General features: G+C 40.6%; 1 protein-coding gene across 4 annotated transcripts in view; it reads left to right on the top strand.

Annotated features, from left to right (window-relative positions):
- Positions 1–582: 582 nt before the first annotated feature.
- Positions 583–18,712, top strand: part of POLR3B (RNA polymerase III subunit B) — a 114,387-nt gene continuing 96,257 nt past the window's right edge. For 3 of the 4 annotated variants that reach the window (XR_004372225.2, XM_032769692.2, XM_075068715.1), the window contains exons 1-8: positions 713–865; positions 4,104–4,136; positions 8,524–8,580; positions 8,661–8,725; positions 9,231–9,306; positions 11,377–11,477; positions 15,216–15,307; positions 17,619–17,736. Coding sequence is in view for 3 of the 4 variants with exons in the window: in XM_032769692.2 (XP_032625583.1) it covers positions 794–865; positions 4,104–4,136; positions 8,524–8,580; positions 8,661–8,725; positions 9,231–9,306; positions 11,377–11,477; positions 15,216–15,307; positions 17,619–17,736 (614 nt within the window). In the remaining variant the exon portion in view is untranslated. Of the gene's footprint in view, positions 866–4,103; positions 4,137–8,523; positions 8,581–8,660; positions 8,726–9,230; positions 9,307–11,376; positions 11,478–15,215; positions 15,308–17,618; positions 17,737–18,712 lie in introns of all 4 variants that reach the window. The other variant, XM_032769691.2, reaches the window with a different exon arrangement.

Raw genomic sequence — 18,712 nt, 5'->3', positions numbered from 1 at the left:
AAAAGTTTGTTGCTGATCTGAAGTGGGTTTGCCTATTATCTGTGAGTCTATTTTAGTTCTCAACCCCATCCAATCCTAATCAAATGATGAGAGAAAAGAAAAGGTCAGTGCTGATTCTAGCTTCCGCTCACTTGTACTTCCCCGCTATACAGAAAATGATGACATGACAGCGACTCTCCCATGGTGCCCTTCAAATAATAACAAAGGGACTTGTCCTATGCGATACTGTCACATACTTTATGGAGGGATGTGGGCGGCAGGCTACAGAGCTTTGTTTGTACGAGGTGTGCTCATCCGCGTGCTCTGCCCAGCAGGCCTGAACTTTTATGCACAGCGCCCCCTGGTGGGTGAACAGTAGAAGACAGTTTAACTTTCCATGGCACAAGTCACACTGAAATCCCACCCCGGGCAGGTTGGGGTGCGGGGCAGGGGAGCAGCTGTTCTGAGAGGGGAACCTGCTGCCCCCCTCATCATGTCGCATCAGGTTTAGGGCAGTTCTCCAAGCCTCTCACCAGACCCACCCCTCATATTTAGGGGCGGCGGGGTGCGAGGTTTGTGCTGAGCGTTTCAGGGGAGCATTTTCCCTCCCCCAGCTTCCGAGCCCCGGGCCAGGACCAGCAGCTCGCTCCTGGCAGGCGGGCGAGCCCTCCGCGGGCTCTTGAAAAGAAGCGGAACGGTCCCGCGGCACCTGTGTTGTAGCGGGGGCAGATTTCATCGCCGCACAGCGGGTCCTCGCGCGGAGCGTCCGCCGGCTGCCGAGTCCCTTCGGGCTCAGGTCTCGGCCGCGCTCGCCATGGACGCGTTAGCGGCCGAGCTGGGGGCTCTGACCCCGGAGCAGGCAGCGGCTCCCGTGAACACGGTGGAGGTGAGCGAGGGGACCGGAGATAAAGGCGCCGCCGGCCCTCAGAGGAGGGGCACGCTCTGCTCTGGCAACGAGCGGCGGAGCCCCGGCGAGCCCCTAGTGCGCTTGCGCAAGGGCTCCTGCTTCAGCCCCCGGTCCTTCAGCAGCATCCCCTGTTGCGCATGCGTCTAGCCCCTAGGTTCTTCTCTTCAGTGGGTTGTTCGGGCTCCAGGCCCCCGGCTCCCGAGTCATCTGTGGCGCATGCGCGGGATCAATTCGCCTTTTGGACGCTGGCCTGCGCCTTCCCGCGAGCTCCAGGCTGGCCGCGCTGCTCTGCCAGGCAGCCCCCGGGCCTGGTGCTGTGCAGCCTCCCTTGCCCCTGAGCCCAGCGGCTGGTGGAGGGCGCCCAGCCTTTCCCGGGCACCTTGGCCGCCCCAGGATGTCACAAGGCCAGCGAGCGCCCCCGCTGCTCCGTGCTGGAGCAACACGCTCTGTGGGCAAGGGCAGGCGTGTGCAGGGTCGCGTTAGCCGCCCGTGATTAGGTCACCTAACGACGTGAGACCCGCCAGTTTTGTCTACATGGGGCAGTTAGCAGCCTTTCTAATGCGGTGTAATTTCAGGCTTGATAACACCTGGAGAGGGTTACACAAAGAGCCTGGTTCTTATCTCCAGGGAAATCTGCCTATCCAGCCCTGTATCTACTGCTGCTTATCACCATAGTACTTGAGCCCCTTCCACATAAAATCGATAGCAATGTTCTCCCTGCACTTGGTGGCGGCTCTGGCACTTCTCCTTTTTCAGGGTAAAAGTACTGCATGGGTTAGGGGCTTGTTTTTTGACATTTTTAGCTTTTAATTCTCCTCGCCCCCTTTTTTGGTAGGAGTTTAGTGGACAGAAGGTGGATGTAAGAAATGTAGTCTTTAAACCAATAACTCATTGGTATGTTACCACCTCTGAAACATATCACTGTGCTGATAGTGTCTGCATCAGTAGCTGCTACTCACACAATGCAAAGAGCCCAGTACTGTATTCCATTGCAAAGTTAACTAATTATGTGCTCCCTTAGGGCCTCATCCTCCAAGTCGGATAGCCACCTTTTCAAAGTGCAAAAAGAGGACACATGCAAGAACCCAACCCCTTATGTGGCCCTGCCCTTGCTCTTCTTCTTCCTGTGTGGCCCTGTCCCTTGGCCAGGTTGGAAGGGGGAGCAGACTGTGCTAAGAGCCACCCAGGGAGCCCTGGACCCTCCATCTGCCCTGGGTGGGGGGTCAGGGTGCCCAAGAATAGTACCTAGCCCATGTCCCTGCCCCATGGGATGTGTCCAGGCTTTGTGGGCACCTCTTACTAAGCTCTGGCTTCTGGCCTCAAGGAGAAGAGGAGGAGTAGAGGGGCAGGGCCTCGTGGCGAGAGGGGGCTACAGCCCACCTCAGCCCCTGTGATTATGAAGAGGCTGATGCGGTCACTAAGCCTCAGGCAGGTGCAGAGTGGCACTGGAGGGCATCGGAGACAAAAGCTGTCCCAGAGTCATTCAGCCTGGGACCAGGACTTGAAATGTACGTTTTGGGACTGTGCCGTCCAATTAGGGAAAGGTGGTCACCCTTCCTGCAAGGTGTTGAGCCACCTTAGTTTCCACTGAGCTCAATGAATTGTGGGTGGCTGGTGCTTCATGGAATCAAGCCCACATATAGTAGGCGCAAGAGGGTTGAGGCTGCCACTTGCACTGTATGTAGGCCCATCCTGTTTCTGTGCAGCTGCCCTGAAACAAATTTTGGGCCAATTTTACTTGTGATGCACATGAGTTTATCCTACAGGGCAAACCACGCAAAATTATAATCCTTTATTGAACCCCCTTCTTCCATGCTCATGTTTATGCATACTATTACGTACCAAAATAGTTTGTTGTGATACAGCAAGATTTATTTTTAAATGCTGGTGGAAAAATTTAACTTGATTTGCATTTGATTCTTCCTCTCTAGATTTGAAATGTAAACATTAAGCTGTTCCCTTTATTTTATGTTTTTTACTTTTCTCCTGTTGAAATATGAAAAACAAAAAGTTAGACTAAGACTGAATAAAAATCAACTGAATTTCATGTCTTTGAAAGCAAGTGATACAAACAATAGTTGGGACTCCAGTGTAGGATACATCAATAACAATTTTTTTTTTACTTAATTTTAGTTCATTTAGAATTGCACAGACCAGTTGAATATATTATTTAATGTTCAGAATCTTAGCAGTCTTTAACTCTTTAGATACCTATAAAGTTAGACATACTGTTCACCTGCAAGTCATGTTTGTCTGAATGTTTTGAACCTACCTTTTAACTACAGTAATACTTGAGATTACTGTATAGCTGAAATAAGTTAGCAGGAATAAGTATTTTTTCAGTTTTGACAGTGCTTTGTGTTGGCTGTGTGCATTAGCATTTGTAGGATTAGGACCATAGTTTTCTCTCTCATTGAAAACAAAACACTTAAACTTTTTAAAGGAGTTGCTTTTTTTCTTTTTTAAAATAAATCAGGACATAGTATTTAAGTGGTGTTTTCTCAGAAACTTGTATTTTGTTAACTTGTTTTTAAATTGACTAATATAACTGTATTCCTTTGACTGTCTGTGCCTTGACTATAGTTTGTATTGCACATATGGATCACTGTATTATTTAAATTGTCATCTGCTTGTTCGTATTACTAATTTTGATTGACTAGTTACAGTCCCTTTTCTCTGCATTGACTTGACTTTAAATAGTCTTAATGGTAGAAGTAGGATTGACAACTTTTGTAATATATAAAACCTGGACACTCCAGCAGGAATGCAGAACCTCCCCTAGGGCCCCCCCGCCCCACCCCTTTCTCCTGAGGTCCCACCCCCCATTTGCTCCTCTGTCCCCCTCCATCTATCTCTTGCTGTATTTCTCCTCTCCCCCATCCACCCCCTCCGTGGGTCAGGAGGGACTCACCTGCAGAGTTGGGGCTGGGAGCTGCAACTGTCAGATGCAGGTAGGAGGTGGCTCTGGCTGAGTAGGGGCTGGCATGGGTGACGACTCGGTGCCTTCCTGCTTCCCCTGCCTGCAGTAACCGGACTTTGAATGTTCGGTCAGTAGATATGACTGGATGCCATCAGGTCCCCTTTTCAACCAGACTTTCCAGTCGAAAACCGGACACCTGGCCACCCTAGGTAGAAGAATAGTGTTTAGGTTTTTTAGATTTTTGTTAGGTAATTCCTGCAGCTATTTCAAATTGGTTTGGTTTTGTTTTGTTTTTAGGAAAAATGGAGACTCCTTCCAGCTTTTCTAAAGGTCAGTATTGCTTTATATGTTTCACTTGTACATGAATGTTCAAGCTCTTAAACTGAAAACAATTTAATTAGTGCAAGACTGACTTGCTACAGGCAGTGTTTTGACAAGATAAAAGATGGTCAGAACTGTGTTTTAATCTTAAAACCCAATGTATTCTTTTTAAAATCATATGTCAGCATTGCATATTCTTGCAGATTCTCTAAACTTTTTATTTTCAGCCCTTGTCCTTCAGCACAACAAAAACCCTTGAGTTCTCACATTTTAGTTTCCTTGCTTGTAAAAGTTGGGACTCCCCAATGGTCTTTCTCCTCTCCCAACTCCAAGGGTACGTCTACACTACCTGCCGGATCAGTGGGTAGCGGTTGGTCTATCGGGGATCGATTTATTGTGTATAGTGTAGACGTGATAAATCGATCCCTAATCGCTCTCCGTCAACTGCTGAACTCCAGCAGTGCAAGAGGCGGAAGCATAGTTGACGGGGGAGCCGCGGCTGTCGATCCCCCACCGCGAGGACACAAAATAAGTAATTTTAATTCAGTCTAAGAGATGTTGACCTCAGCTATGCTATTCTCTTAGCTGAAGTTGCGTATCTTAGATCGATTTCCCCATCCCCCCAGTGTAGATCAGGCCTAATTCATGGCTGCCCAACCTCTCACAATCCATTAATGCCTTGTATAGCCAGACCTTCCTCCAATCCTGTATGCTCCTCAGTCCACCCTCCAGAGCATCGGAAAGCTTCTCTTTTTCTGATTAACCTCAAAAGTTCTCCATTTTGTTTCAGGCTTTTTTCTGTGCTTTTTTGTTTTATTATTCCTTACAACATTTTCCCTCTTTATCTAGTCTATTTTTTTTCTTTCTGTCTTTCCTCTCTTTTTAACCTCCTTCTATGTCTTTTCCTCTGTTATTTCCCAGACCACCTGTCCCCTTTGCATCTGGAGTTTGCATTCTCTCTACAGTCATCCAGTTCCTGCCCCCATAATATGAGAGGCAAGCCTATTACATAAATGAAAGTTTCTGGATTAATCTCAAAGGGAATAGTTTGAGGCAGTCTCTCTTTTAGAAGTAGCCATTTTTTTTAGCTAGTTTGAAACAGTGGTTTATGAAATATAGGCAGTGATTTTGGTTTGTTTTTTATTTCAGTGTTACCCAAAGAACCAATCTAGCTCATTGGTCTAGGATCTGTAAAACATTTACTAGGTAGATATGGTCTCTGTCCCATAGAGCATACAATCTAAAATCCTGATCCTGCAAAGATACATGCATGACTTCACTGGTGCATGTAAGTAGCTCTGCTGAACTCGGGACTGCTCTCATTAGTGTTTAGGACCCAAATCTGCAAAGATAACTCACAAACTGTGAGTAATAATAAGTAGGAGGGAGGATGACCGTGACAGTAACAATACCGTGCAGATGGCAATCTAAGCTCCTAATGTGCACAACTAGATGTAAACATTAAATATTAGCACTTTATAAATTCTGTATCAAACCACAGTCCCCTTTGCTCCTGTAGCATCATCACTGCAGTCCCTTCCAAAGTGACCGTGGGCACACTGCCTATGTTTATATTCTTATTGCATTGTCTTTTTCCTCCACTTTTATATAGACCCCCTGCAATCTAGTATTAATAATTCCCTTTTCAGTATACCCCACAACTCCTTCTCCATGACAGTCCTGCTCCTCCCGCTATGTAGGGCTGTTAAACCAACAGGAGTCTCTCACTACCTCTATTGCTGGATGGGGGCAGAATGGGTCCCTGTATGTATCTAGTGCAGAAGATCAAAGTCCAGCAGTCATTTATGTGCTTTAATGTCATTCTGGCCCAGGGCTGTGATGGTACCTTGGGCCTGCTCAATACCCATCTCATTTACAAACTCTTTCTTACATCTCTCTCAGCCACCCCCACAAACTACTTGCAAAGGCTTGAACTAGTGACATCAGAATTCCTGAGGCTGTAAGAATGTTCTTACTGGGGGAGGGCTGTTGGGACCATGTGCCCCAGTGTCCTGGTTCTGCAGGCATGGGTAGAGCAGATGTAATTTGCTGCATGATTTACGTCAAAAGTCTACATCCTCACTGTGTCCTTTTGTTACAAACATTGTATTTGTGCTGACACCATACAATACAAATGCTGCATATTGTGATTTTTTTCTTTTGTGTTGGAGTCAGATTTTTGATAAATCTCTGTTCATGTCTTCTGAAAGAAGTTTAAAAGCTAGACAGATAGTGATGTATGTGCTACATTTTCATTCATGTTCATATGATGAGTTTTTGTAAAATGTTGTATATCAAAATAATTTTGTCTGGGAGTCATTTTTTGTTGTATTGCTTTCCTTAAATCCATGGAGACTTCATAGAAATGTAGGGCTGAAAGGGACCTCAGTAAGTTATCTGGTCCATTTCCTTGTGCTGAGACAGGGCTAAGTATTTTCTAGACCATCTCTGACAATTGTTTTGTTTAAACTGTTCTTAAAATCCTACAGTGACAGATTTCACAACCTCCCTTGTTAATTTATTCCAGTGCTTAACTGCCTTTACAGTTAGGAAGTTTTTTCTAATATTCAGGCTAAATCTCTCTTGCTGCACTTTTAAGCCCATTACTTCTTGCCCTGTCCTCGGTGGACAAAGAGAATAATTGATCACCTTTTTCTTTATAAAAAGCGTTTTACATACTTTTAAAGGCTGGCAGGGAACATGATAGCAATCTTCTCTTCCTCTGACTAAACAAATGCAATCTTTTTCAATCTCTCTCTTTTTTTTTTTAATAGGTCATGTTTTCTAGACTTTTTTAATCAGTATGGAGCCAGCTAGGTAACTCTTGAGTTAGCTATTGCTTTCAGTTAATTTTAAAGGGAATCATAACACATTTTCATAAAGTGAATTATATTTGTCTGTTCCCATTTGCTTCTATATATAGATATAGATAGATAGTCCTAACCACTGGACCAACCTTTCCCTATGAAAGCTTCCTTTTCTTTGCAGCTTGTGCTGATTATTTTCGTGGAGTACAGAGATCCAGTGTCCCTTAGAGATGCTATGTTTAAAAAAAAAAAAAAATAATAATGCAATGCGTTATATTTACCTTTCATTTTTTATAATACAGTACAACCTTTCTAATGCTTGCATTGGGTAAACTTAATCCTGAACATTTGCAGCATTGATTTCTGCATGTTAATGTCTGGTGGGTCCGGCTTCTGAACCATCAATAAGCACTGGGTGGTGTAAATGCTGGTAGGATTATGCTTCCTGCTTGGCAAGCAGATGGGAGGCTCTGTCTGGAGTTGTTAAAGTATCTCCTGCGAGATAGGCCTAGAAGCTACTAGTTTCATGTCTGTGCCTCCTGGTACTTGCCTATTATTAAGGATAAGATTCACAGAGGTCACGGATTCTGTGACTTTCCATGATTTCCGTAACTACTTCTGGGGCAGGGCTGGAACAGCTGTCAGCCCCAGGGTTACCGGAGCAGCAGTCTCAGACCTGAAGTAGCGACTGCGTTTGGGTGAGCACCACTGAGGCTGGAGCAGCGACAGTCACCCTTTCCTGCAGGAGCAGCAGTGGACTGGAGCAGCTGCCGACAGTCAGCCTGGGTGCCACCAGAGCAGAAGCCATGGGTGATAGCCAGCTCTGAGGTGGGCCGAAGCAGGAGCTGTTGGAGTAGCAGCTGCCACCAGGGGGGTGCTGAAGCAGCTGCAAGTGACAGTGCTCTATTTGTTTCCCCCTCAGCCCCAGGGGATTTTAGTAAAAGTCAGGGACAGGTTGCAGGCTTCTGTGAATTTTTGTTTGTCCCTGACTTTTGCCAGAAATACCTGTGACAGACTCTTAACCTTACTTATTACATTCCTTCCCCAACTCTAGTGTCTCTGGGGCAGGTTGTGTGAGACTTTTTTTTTCTCATTCAGTCTCTCACATCTTGCTGGACTTCCCCCTTTTTCTCCCCCACCTTATAGCTGTAACCTGAGTCTGCTCCTTGACCTTTTTCCTTTAATCCGACATAGTTCTTCTGTCTTCACATCTGACAAATGGTTAATATCCCAGGCATCTGCCATAATGGCAAACTGGCAAAATGTTAATTCCCAGTAGTTTTCCCCATTATTCATGCAAACTTATGAGGTTCGGTTATATAAACAGTTTGTGCTATAAAACTAGTAAATTTCAGTTGAGGCTTTGTTGAAATCTGTGGAGTTATGCTGGCGTAAACCTGGTGACGTAGTGTAGAATAAGGCTGGTCACCCTGTGGGTTTTTAGAAACTCCTCAGCTAAAAAACCTTAAAGTTGATCCAGAAACTATTATAAGTAGAACTAATTCCAACATACTAATTTCTGCATTGCTTTTGTTACTAATTTTCCTGAGGCTAATTCTGCTGTATATGTGTTTATTTTATTTTATTAGGTGAAAGGACTTGTGAAGCAGCACATAGACTCATTCAACTATTTCATCAATGTAGAGGTATGCTTCCTTGGTGGGAAGGAATAGGCCTAAATTTACAAAAGTCATGTGACTCAATTCTTTTTTTTTCTTTTTGTCAGATAAAGAAAATCATGAAAGCCAATGAAAAAGTCACAAGTGATGCTGACCCAATGTGGTATTTAAAGTAAGCATAAGGTTGATTTCTGTATTGGTGGTAGCAGTATTAGTATTATCTTGTATAGCAATTTGTAATTGACTATAAAAATGTACATGTGTTTACACCGTGATATACTTGAGTAGGATAAGGTAAACCACACTTCAAAAAAGAGATCACTATAGAGCTTTGAGTGACCACATTAAACAGAATTGATAGCCATGCAGTAAAAAGACATTGTAGTGATGATTTTTCAGTAGTTTAGTGAGTTCTCATAGTTGAGGGCCCAATACAGCTCTTAATTTGCAAAGGTAACTTTGCTTTTATTTTTGTATATGAATTTCAAGATTTATTTCAAAATTCCAGATAGAGCATAGCTCAAGCACTATGGGATACTTCAGAAGACAGTTGCTGTTTGTTTATTATTTGAACAGAAGATTATCAAAACGAATTGTGTTGAAAAATGGACTGTGCTTCCTTCAGTTCTACCACACAAGTATCTTAGTGGTTGATAATAACAGTGTTTGTATTACAGATACCTCAATATTTATGTGGGAGTTCCAGATGTTGAAGAAAGCTTTAATGTAACAAGACCTGTGTCTCCTCATGAGGTACTAGTGAATCCAACTGTGGATTTCATTTCATGTTTACTGGTGGGAGTGGGTGGGTAGATGTTGTATGCAGTTTTTCCTGCCCAGTATCTCTTTGCTATCAAGAAAAATTCTTATAATGGCCAGGTATGTTCCTAGTTTGGGAAAAGAAGGCATCATTAGTTAAGATTCTAATTGTAAGAAAATCCCCTCAGTGGTTGTGAAATGACTAAATATCTGAATAAGTAATTGTTCACTTTTTTAAAATCTCTTCTTCTGGTTTAAAGAAGCAGGCCCTCCTGATAAACCAAAGTGAATATTGTATGAGAGAATATATATTCATATTTCCTAGAAAAAACAGCCTTTAAAGTACATTGTTTGCAAAATCAACCATTCATTAGTTAGGAAGTGCCAGAATTAAAGTTGTCTGTGTAATATTAATTCGTTCTTTTGTGCATTATGAGAGTTTTTCGCTGTATCATGTTGGATGTCTGAGACAAAGTCAGGACTAGAACCCAGAACCTAGTGTTTCTGGGTTCCCATCCAGTGCCTTAACCACAACAGAACATCTTTAATGTTCTTTAAATGTAATCCTTTTTTGCACCTTTGTAGCACCTGTCTTTTGAGAGCTGGTAGGTCCTCCACACTCTTGAAAATCCGACTATTTACTTAACGGCCACATATAGACTTTAAGCACCTATCTGGCTCCTGTTCCACTTCTCTGCTCTTCATGGAGCTTGTGTTAATTTTATTTTCTAAAAGGGATAAAATATAGGTAGGTGTTCTCAAGCTCTTTCGTGATCCGGACTACTTTTTTAAGGAATTGTCTCATGGATCACTACCTCCCTCTCAGTTCATCACCACATACCATTCCTGTGACAATTATCCTACCTGCTCACACACAAAAGTAATATTAAGAAATTTATTTAATGTTGTTTTTACTGCCATTTGGCAGCGGGAAAATAGGAGGAGAGCTGGCACAATGTAACCAACAAGTTTGAGAACTGCTGGTGTTCAATTTTTGTTACTGGAGAAACTATTTGCTTTTAGCAGGGGAAAAAAGAGACGTCCAATATGCAGTAACCCTTTGGGCCCATCTTGTGTATAGACATGGCCCCACCCATAGGGCAAATTGTCTTCCATCAGAAACCCGCATTTTACTCCTTATACTGTTAATTCCGTATTCATCGTTGTACAAAACCTTCAATGAGTACATCAGAATCCTGAGAATTATGTGCCTAAATTAAGGTAACATACTCAAGGGCTGAGGCCATGAATAAGATTCATCTGCATTAACACTGCAGACGTGTATGTTTATGCAAAACTAGTTTGACATTGGATTACTGGCGTGGGGACTGGAGACAGAAGGCTGGTGAGATCAAGAACTTCAGAATGACAGAGCCTTGGACTATTTTATGCTCTAGCTCTGTGCATGCTGGTCCTATTGATATCTGAGGAACTTGCATGTGGGGATTTAGGGAATTGAGAGAAAGTGACGTTTTAAGATTTCAGCCTTTTATAACTCCTCTTTCGTAAGAGAAGCACCATGTAATTGTCCATTATTGTATTAAAAAGCTAGCTAAAGGTCCTTTTTAAATCTTGCACATCATCTGCCTTATGAGGCTTTCAATTGCCTCATGCTGTTTGATGTTAAGATATAGTACATAGAGACATGCCTGAACCAAAACACCGATCTGAACACCAGTGGGAGTGGGAATGGTTTTGAAATCCAGAAGTCAATTTTTGCAGATTAGCTTTACCTGCGTTTGAGGAAGGTCCCATTGCTTTAAAAGTTAAACTGCGTCATGTGGCCACAATGTTTCGATCTGAAGAAGCAGTTACCATGGCTGCTATTGAAGTCTTGAAACTTTTTAAAGAAAAGGGGGCGGGGGGGGGGGAAGAGACTTTGGAATTCCTTGGATTTTGTTTGACAGACACTGAAGAGACTTCATCCAGCTATCTTTTGCTTTCATCCTTTGTGGTTGTAGGTGGGAGGTCAGCAAAAGGTGGGGTCTTCTGAGTAGATCTTGAGAATCTCCACTCTGAAGTAAGGGTGAAAAATGTCTAACTATTTTTCTCTTTCCTTTTAAGTGTCGCTTGAGAGATATGACCTACTCTGCCCCAATTACAGTGGACATTGAGTACACTAGAGGTAGCCAGAGGATTATTCGCAATGCATTACCCATTGGCAGGTAAAATACAAATATCAAGATAGCAGTATCAGTTTTTTCTGTGCGCCATCAATTCCATTGGTGTGAAACGTTATCACTGTATAAAAAAGCTAGGGAAAGCTCATTTTCCAGCTTAATATTAAAATAAAAAATAAGCTCGCAAGTGGAGCTTGGTGAATAGCTGCTGAGAAGATATGCTTCTGTTGGTCTCTTTGCAAATTTCTTTTGTTTTTCCAGAGCTTTTGAAAGTTTTAATTTGAATCTCTTCCCCAATACCTGATTTATGCCTAGCTAGAGAGAGAAATACCTAGAAGAGAGAAATACAACAGCCTTAAGCAGGGCTATTTCCAAGCAAAAATTAGGCACATTAGCCTCACACCTCAGCCTTCTTTAACTGAATTGAATAATTTTGGGAGATCTGCTGCTGAAAATGGATGGCAAAAACAATAATTGCAAGCATTGCTGGATTCCAGTCTTGATAAAATTCTACCAATTTAGAGTCTAGATTGGATATTTTGGGTAGATGTGGCTGTGTAGAGGCAAGAAAACCAGTTGAGTAAACCAAGGATGTGGTTGCCAGTATGGCTAAGAACACTTAGTTCCTCAAGAAAGGATGGAATGCTTGAATGGGGGCTGGGGGGGAGAGAAGAAGTCCTGAGAATTCTAGAGGGGCCAGAGGACCCAGTCCCCATAGTTTTCACTAGGACAGGATTCCAAAACTCCTTAAACTAGATAAAATGACTCTTCTATAGACAAGTGTCTAACTGGCTAAAAATGGCAGTTGCCTACAGAGAATATTTCATATATCACCTGAAAAATAACACAGACTGAATATTGGCTGCAAGCAGCAGGAGGAAGAGATTAAGCTCTGAACAATCTCTAGTCCCTGACTTTGATTCCCAGAGCAAAATAATTTCTATTGAATTTGCCAAGAGAACATGGTCACAGCAGTGTAGGTATAGAGCCAAACTTACCGTAAATGAAAATAACAAATTTTATTCTTATTTCTGAGCCTTTAATTGATTGAAAGATTGTTTGAAAGAATTCCTGGGTACAAATAGGCCTTCATAATCATTCCATGCAGTGATTTAGATGCAATTAAAAAAAAAAGTGATCTAGTGAAAGTACATTTTCACAAAAACTTGTATGTAATGATCACTTCTCAAGATACTTTTACACTGTTGCATCAGATGCAGTGATATGTTGTGGCTACAGGAGGGAAATGCAGCTGGGTGAGCACTTAGATTGTCATAATTCACTTAATATTTTTCTTGATTTTTCTACATTTTTAAACAATGAAAGGAATGAAGATTTGTAAAGCAATCATGGTATAAAGTATCAGGGTAGCCGTGTTAGTCTGTATCCACAAAAACAATAAGGAGTCTGGTGGCACTTTAAAGGCTAACAGATTTATTTGGGCATAAGCTTTCGTGGGTAAAAAACTTCACTTTTTCAGATGCATGGAGTGAAAGTTACAGATGCAGGCATTATATAATGACACATAATAGGCAAAAAAAGACCACAGTATTACACGGACCTAGTGCCCTATATCTGTATACAAAAACCGGCAGCTGTGTATATACCTTCTCCTCTCCTCTCAAGTGAGAACATTGCTGCAAGGAAAAAGAAAATATTCTTCTGGCACAGCACTGACTTACCAATCTATTTCGTGATTTGAAAATGGCTCCAGTGATCCTATGCATTTATAATTTTAATTCCAAATGCAATAGACTAGTAAGTTCCATATCTGGATGAAAGGAGAGTCCTAAACAACAAACTTGCAGCTTGGTCTACTTAGTAGAAATATTACTTTTAAAACCATATCCAAAACTACTGGTTAGCAATGAACATTTTATATATAAAAACAGCCAACAATATAAACATTAAACACATCAGTCCTGTGATACTACTCTAGATACGTTTTTAAATTTATAGATTCCAAAAAGTGTGTATTTAAAAATGTTAAAACAGGTAATATCTGGCTGGGAATATATTTCCACCTCTTTTTGGAACAACATGTTTAACTTACAGGCTTATGAAAAGATTTTTTGCTTGCCCTAAGTGAGCACATCATACTTTCCTGTTTGATTTGCAGTTCAGCTGGAAACAGAAAGTTCACATCAATTTCTTTTTTCTTGTGCTCATTGTAGTGAGAGCATAGAGCAGCTATAAGTTTTGGTGAGGAAAGTGGCTTCTATTGTCTTGTATGAGAGAAATCTTTGGCCAGAAAAAAACAAACTATGTAACATTTTATTTCATTCCAAATTAGTTTGCAAGCCTTTTGTATTTTTGTATGCCCTTCCAATGTGCATTGGCTCATTATTCCTCTCCCCATTTTTTTGTTTGTTTGTTTTTTAAAAGTAAACATTTGAAGCTGTTTGTTTGGGAGAAAAAGATCAATCTGACTCCTTTCCCTCAAATGAGTACATCTGTTGTCTTTTACGGTGACATGGAAGCTGCAAAGTAACTTGTTTTCCATCGTTGAAAAATTGAGGGTTGGTCAAACCTGTTCCCCTTGGGTTTTCATCATGATATTTGCATGTCCCATTTTGGTTCTTTCTAAAAACTGGTTATGATTCCTGAAATTAGTAACCACGGAATTAGGTTGATTACGTTTGTGATCTAGGATGATGACTGGCACATGAAGCTACTTATCTCTAGTGAGCGAGTGAACACACTGTCCCAAGAAGACATAACTGGAGCAATTAAGATATCTGCGTAAATGCATTCTTTTTTTAATTAAATACAGAAATTTACACACAACTAGGTCAATCACTTTTTATTTTTAGATTTAAGTATATAAAAATGGCCAAGAAGTCCACGAAATTGAAAAGCTTCAAAAGGAAGGAATAAAGTTTATTCAGCAAGAGATGACTGAATTTAAAGTTTTCAGGAGTCCCATTTGATGAAGTGGATATTTACTTGCATAGCTGCCTCATAGAGCTCTTAAACAGATTAGGATGAAATTCCTCCCAGTAAAGGGGGCCAGGATGAGACTTAAGCATTGCTGAAGTCTCTCATAAGCGCTATTTGGAGGATTTGTGTGGCTCATGGGCCTTATGCGGGCCTCTACAAAGGAGTGAATTTCACTGTAACGATGAATTAGTTACGCTCATCTGTAGGAAGAACCGTGGCACATGGCTGTTTTTTAAGCAAATACACTGTATGAATAAACTACTTTTTATCATGTCCAGAATGCAATTTCCTTTTCTTTTGAAATAAAGTGCCCTTACTTCTCAGACTTTTTCACTTAAAAATATAAGGTTTGGAAAAGTATCTTGTGAATCTGACTGAAAAAGCATTCTACAATAAGAAAATGGGTGTATCTCTGCATCACTTACAGACCTGGTTATCATAGATGCACAGTGGATAATTTTACTATGAGAACTCCAGAATTGCTTATTAACCAACAGCAAAAACTCAGACATACATTGGCAAAAGTGTAACAGTTGAATGAAAGTTTTCTGGGATCTCGGACTCTTTTTGCTTGGATCACATATTACAGCACTTAGGTTTTTTACGCATTTTGTCAGAATATTTGACAATGTTACACAAAATGGGATGGAGTTAAAGGAGAGGAACTTTAATTCAGTTTCCTTGCTTTTGTTACTTTGCTTCTGATCTCTACTTTTTCAAGTCCCCTGGGTCTTAATTGTTCAACACATCTTCTCCAGTTTCGTCATCACTGACTGTTGAAAACTCTGACTTCTCATGTTGTTGTTAATTTACAGTATAAGGATAACTGTGGTTTTCTTACAGAATGCCTATAATGCTGCGCAGCTCCAACTGTGTTCTTACTGGGAAAACTCCAGCAGAGTTTGCCAAACTTAATGAATGCCCTTTAGATCCAGGTACTGTCTTCATTCAATTATTTTTCTTCTGTGGCTTTAGTGTCTTTTTTTTTTTTTTTTTTTTTTTTCCCCCCTCACTCTAAAATATATTTTTAGAAAACTAATGTATATTGGGAGAAAAATAGTCTCATCTGCTTGTATATACACCTCTACCTTGATATAACGCTGTCCTTGGGAGCCAAAAAATCTTACCGCGTTATAGGTGAAACCATGTTATATTGAACTTGCTTTGATCCACCAGAGTGTGCAGCCCTGCCCCCACCGCCGGAGCACTGCTTTACCGCGTTATATCCAAATTCGTGTTATATTGGGTGGCGTTATATCGAGGTAGCAGTGTACTAGTTATTTTCCTAAGAAGCTCATTCAGGCTCTGTCTAATTATCATAATAGGTAGCTACTGAATATACACTAGTACTTAAAGATGCAAATAAGCTTTCATATGTATTTTAAAAGGGATGAGAAACAGTTAGGACAATATGGAAAACTGTATAGTCAGACAGGTCCCCTGGCCTCAGAATCCCAACATTTTGAAAGGGTTGAGGTAAGAATGTTGATTTATGAGGAGAGAGTAAAGATTCAATGTATTTAATCCTGGGAATGCTAAGAGGATAAAAGGACACTTTAAAAATGTACAGTATGATGGAAAAAGAGCAAGTACCTCTGTTCCCCTTCTTCTGTAGAGCAATACCAAGGTGGAAAGTGGTAAAACTGAAAGTGGGTGGCTTTTTAAAATTTTGCACGTAACGAAAGGGAAGGGTCACTTACCAGTATCTATTGTTCTTCTAGTATATTGCTTCTGCATATCAGTTCTTTCTTGGTGTGGGCATACATATATCCCATGAGTGGGATATACAGAAGCAATCCTCAAAGGAGAGGAAATACTTGTTTACATTGTATAATTAACCTGTGGAATTCACAGCTCACGAAAGATACTGTACCAAATATTTCAGTAGTTTCTTAAATTGTTTATATGCATGACTAGCATTTGTAGCTCGAGTACATAAGCTGGAGACAAATCGAACACTTCAGGACAAAAATTGATGACTTCTTACAGTAGGAGTGAAATTTTCCATCATCGATATAATGTTGCCAGGTGTACTTTTGCTTAAAGGAGCAGCCCAGTGCTCTGATAAAGTACAGCCTCTCCTTTGTTTCCCTTATATAAGTAGGGATTTTAAATTAAAATTACTAATGTCAATAACCTGGCTTTACCATGATTTAAAAAAAAAATTGTTAATGGTTCATAAGGAAACCACAAAAAGACAGACATATATAAACCAGAGAGCTGGGGAAATACAGATGTTATCTCTACCTAAGTATTCATATATCTGCTTGTTAGCAACAGCTGTCAAGATCTTTATAATTTCTTAATTGTCCATACTACTTTTTTTTTTTTTTTAATTAAAAACAGATTTTAAAAAAAAAGTTTGCTTGCTTTGGTTGTATTTTTTCACCAGTATGTTGACTTTTCTCACTCTTCCTCCCCGCACTCCTTTCCTGTCATTTATCAGACTGCTTTCAGGAAGTGCCTTTATCATTTCCCTGTTCCATTTTACCACTATGTTCATTTGTTATGATCACAAAACACCCTTGGCGTAAAATGCTATACAAGTTGAGGATTGTTCCAAGTCAAATTAATTAGAATACAATAACATGAAGAATAGGTTCTTCATTGCTTCAGTTATTACAATGAAATTGAAATGAGTGGAAAAAAAAGTTAATATAAAATTCATGTTTCACTGGAGAAAGTAATTATGGAAACAGAGTTTCTTAATTTGGGGCCCTATGTTGTAATTTGTTGAGCACCTCACTGGGTCTGTCCTTTTAATCATGATGTCTTAATCGGGTGCTGTTCTGGCAAACAATTTTATTTTTCGTTTAACTTGCAGTACCAACAGTTCAACATCCTTTTGATAAATATTTTCTGTCTCCCTTAGGGTTCTCTTTAGCACTCATCATTGTTGCAGATAAGCACTTTCCAACAAGATCTTAAGATCCCAAGTAGATCAGCATAACAAGATTCCAACAAGATCAAATAGTCTTTTCTCTATCCATAGTTATAAGAGGTTCCCCTTGTGTTAGAAGTGTGTGTGTGTGTGTGTGTGTGTATATATATATGTGTGTTTTGTGGGGATGGTGTTTATTCCCCCTCTTTCTCTAATATGTAATTCTCTTTATGCATTTCTTATAGTTTAATTTTTTAATTTACTTGTTTATACATTATAACAATTTTGAAACGATATCCTACAAGGTGAATAATAGCCAAGGAAGAGTAAGTACAAACCCATTTTTTTTTTTCTCCATTTGGTAGGTGGCTACTTCATTGTCAAAGGTGTAGAGAAAGTAATTCTTATTCAAGAGCAGTTATCCAAAAACAGGATCATTGTGGAAGCTGATAGGAAAGGGACAGTTGGTGCTTCTGTTACCAGGTACGGCAAATGTCCTGCAATCACTTATGAGTCTTGTTTATGTCATCCCTTGGGAGTTAACTTTCATTTATTTCAGTTTAATGCAACAAATATTGAAAGCACATTTAGCACCACTCTCTTGCTAACATAGTTCCAGTAACTTAAAGCCCAGTCCTGAGTTCCCACCATAGTCAGTGGGAGACTTCAGATTTAGCCCTAAGTTAGTGAAGCACATTCCAGTTTTTGTTATAGAGCAAATTTTGCTGAGACACTTCTTTGCTGTAAAAATGCAGAACGGTTGCATCTCCACAGTGCGGTAGGGAAAATGGATGCCATGCTAATTAGAAGACTTATTTACACAAGCTCCATTCAAGGAAAAAATTAATCTGTTGGGAGTGGTGGTGGGGTGGGGGGCAACTTAATTTTTGGCTAAGTCAGTTTAGTATGGACCCAAAATCTATAGCTGTGTTTTTTGAGGGTTTTGTTTTTGTACTCCACAGATTGTTGAAGACTGGAGATGGAGATAGATTCTTATGGGTTGGGCTTCTTATTCTTAGCCAACCAGCTTTATTTTCTATTTCAGCTTTTTGGGTTAATTTTTAACCCAAAACCAGTGCACCCTAAAGCACTTATTGCTGTGTTGTGAGCCACCTTATTTGCTTTATTAGTAGATGCCCCTAACACTTTTCCTCCTACTAGAGTACTATTACACAAGCAACCCATGTGAGTCCAACAAGACTACAACAGGATGTGTGGTTATATCTCACTGCTGAAACTGTAACAGTCCTTATGCATAGAAAGAGCTAATTGGATCCATGTGTCTGTTTATGTATTATCCACTTATGTTTTGCAATTTTCAATTAATCCTCATCCTGTTAAATTTAAGTACTGATGTTCCCCATCACGAGTAACGTTCTGTTATTTCTGGTCTAAGCATCTGTAGCTGTTTTTTAAAATCAATAAAAGGTATTAGAATTTATTGATGTGAGTGAAATCT

The sequence above is a fragment of the Chelonoidis abingdonii genome, chromosome 1 (assembly GCF_003597395.2).
Source record: "Chelonoidis abingdonii isolate Lonesome George chromosome 1, CheloAbing_2.0, whole genome shotgun sequence".
NCBI lineage: Eukaryota > Metazoa > Chordata > Testudines > Testudinidae > Chelonoidis > Chelonoidis abingdonii.
The sequence above is the reverse complement of the archived record's forward strand: the minus strand, read 5'-3'. Positions and strand labels throughout refer to the sequence as shown.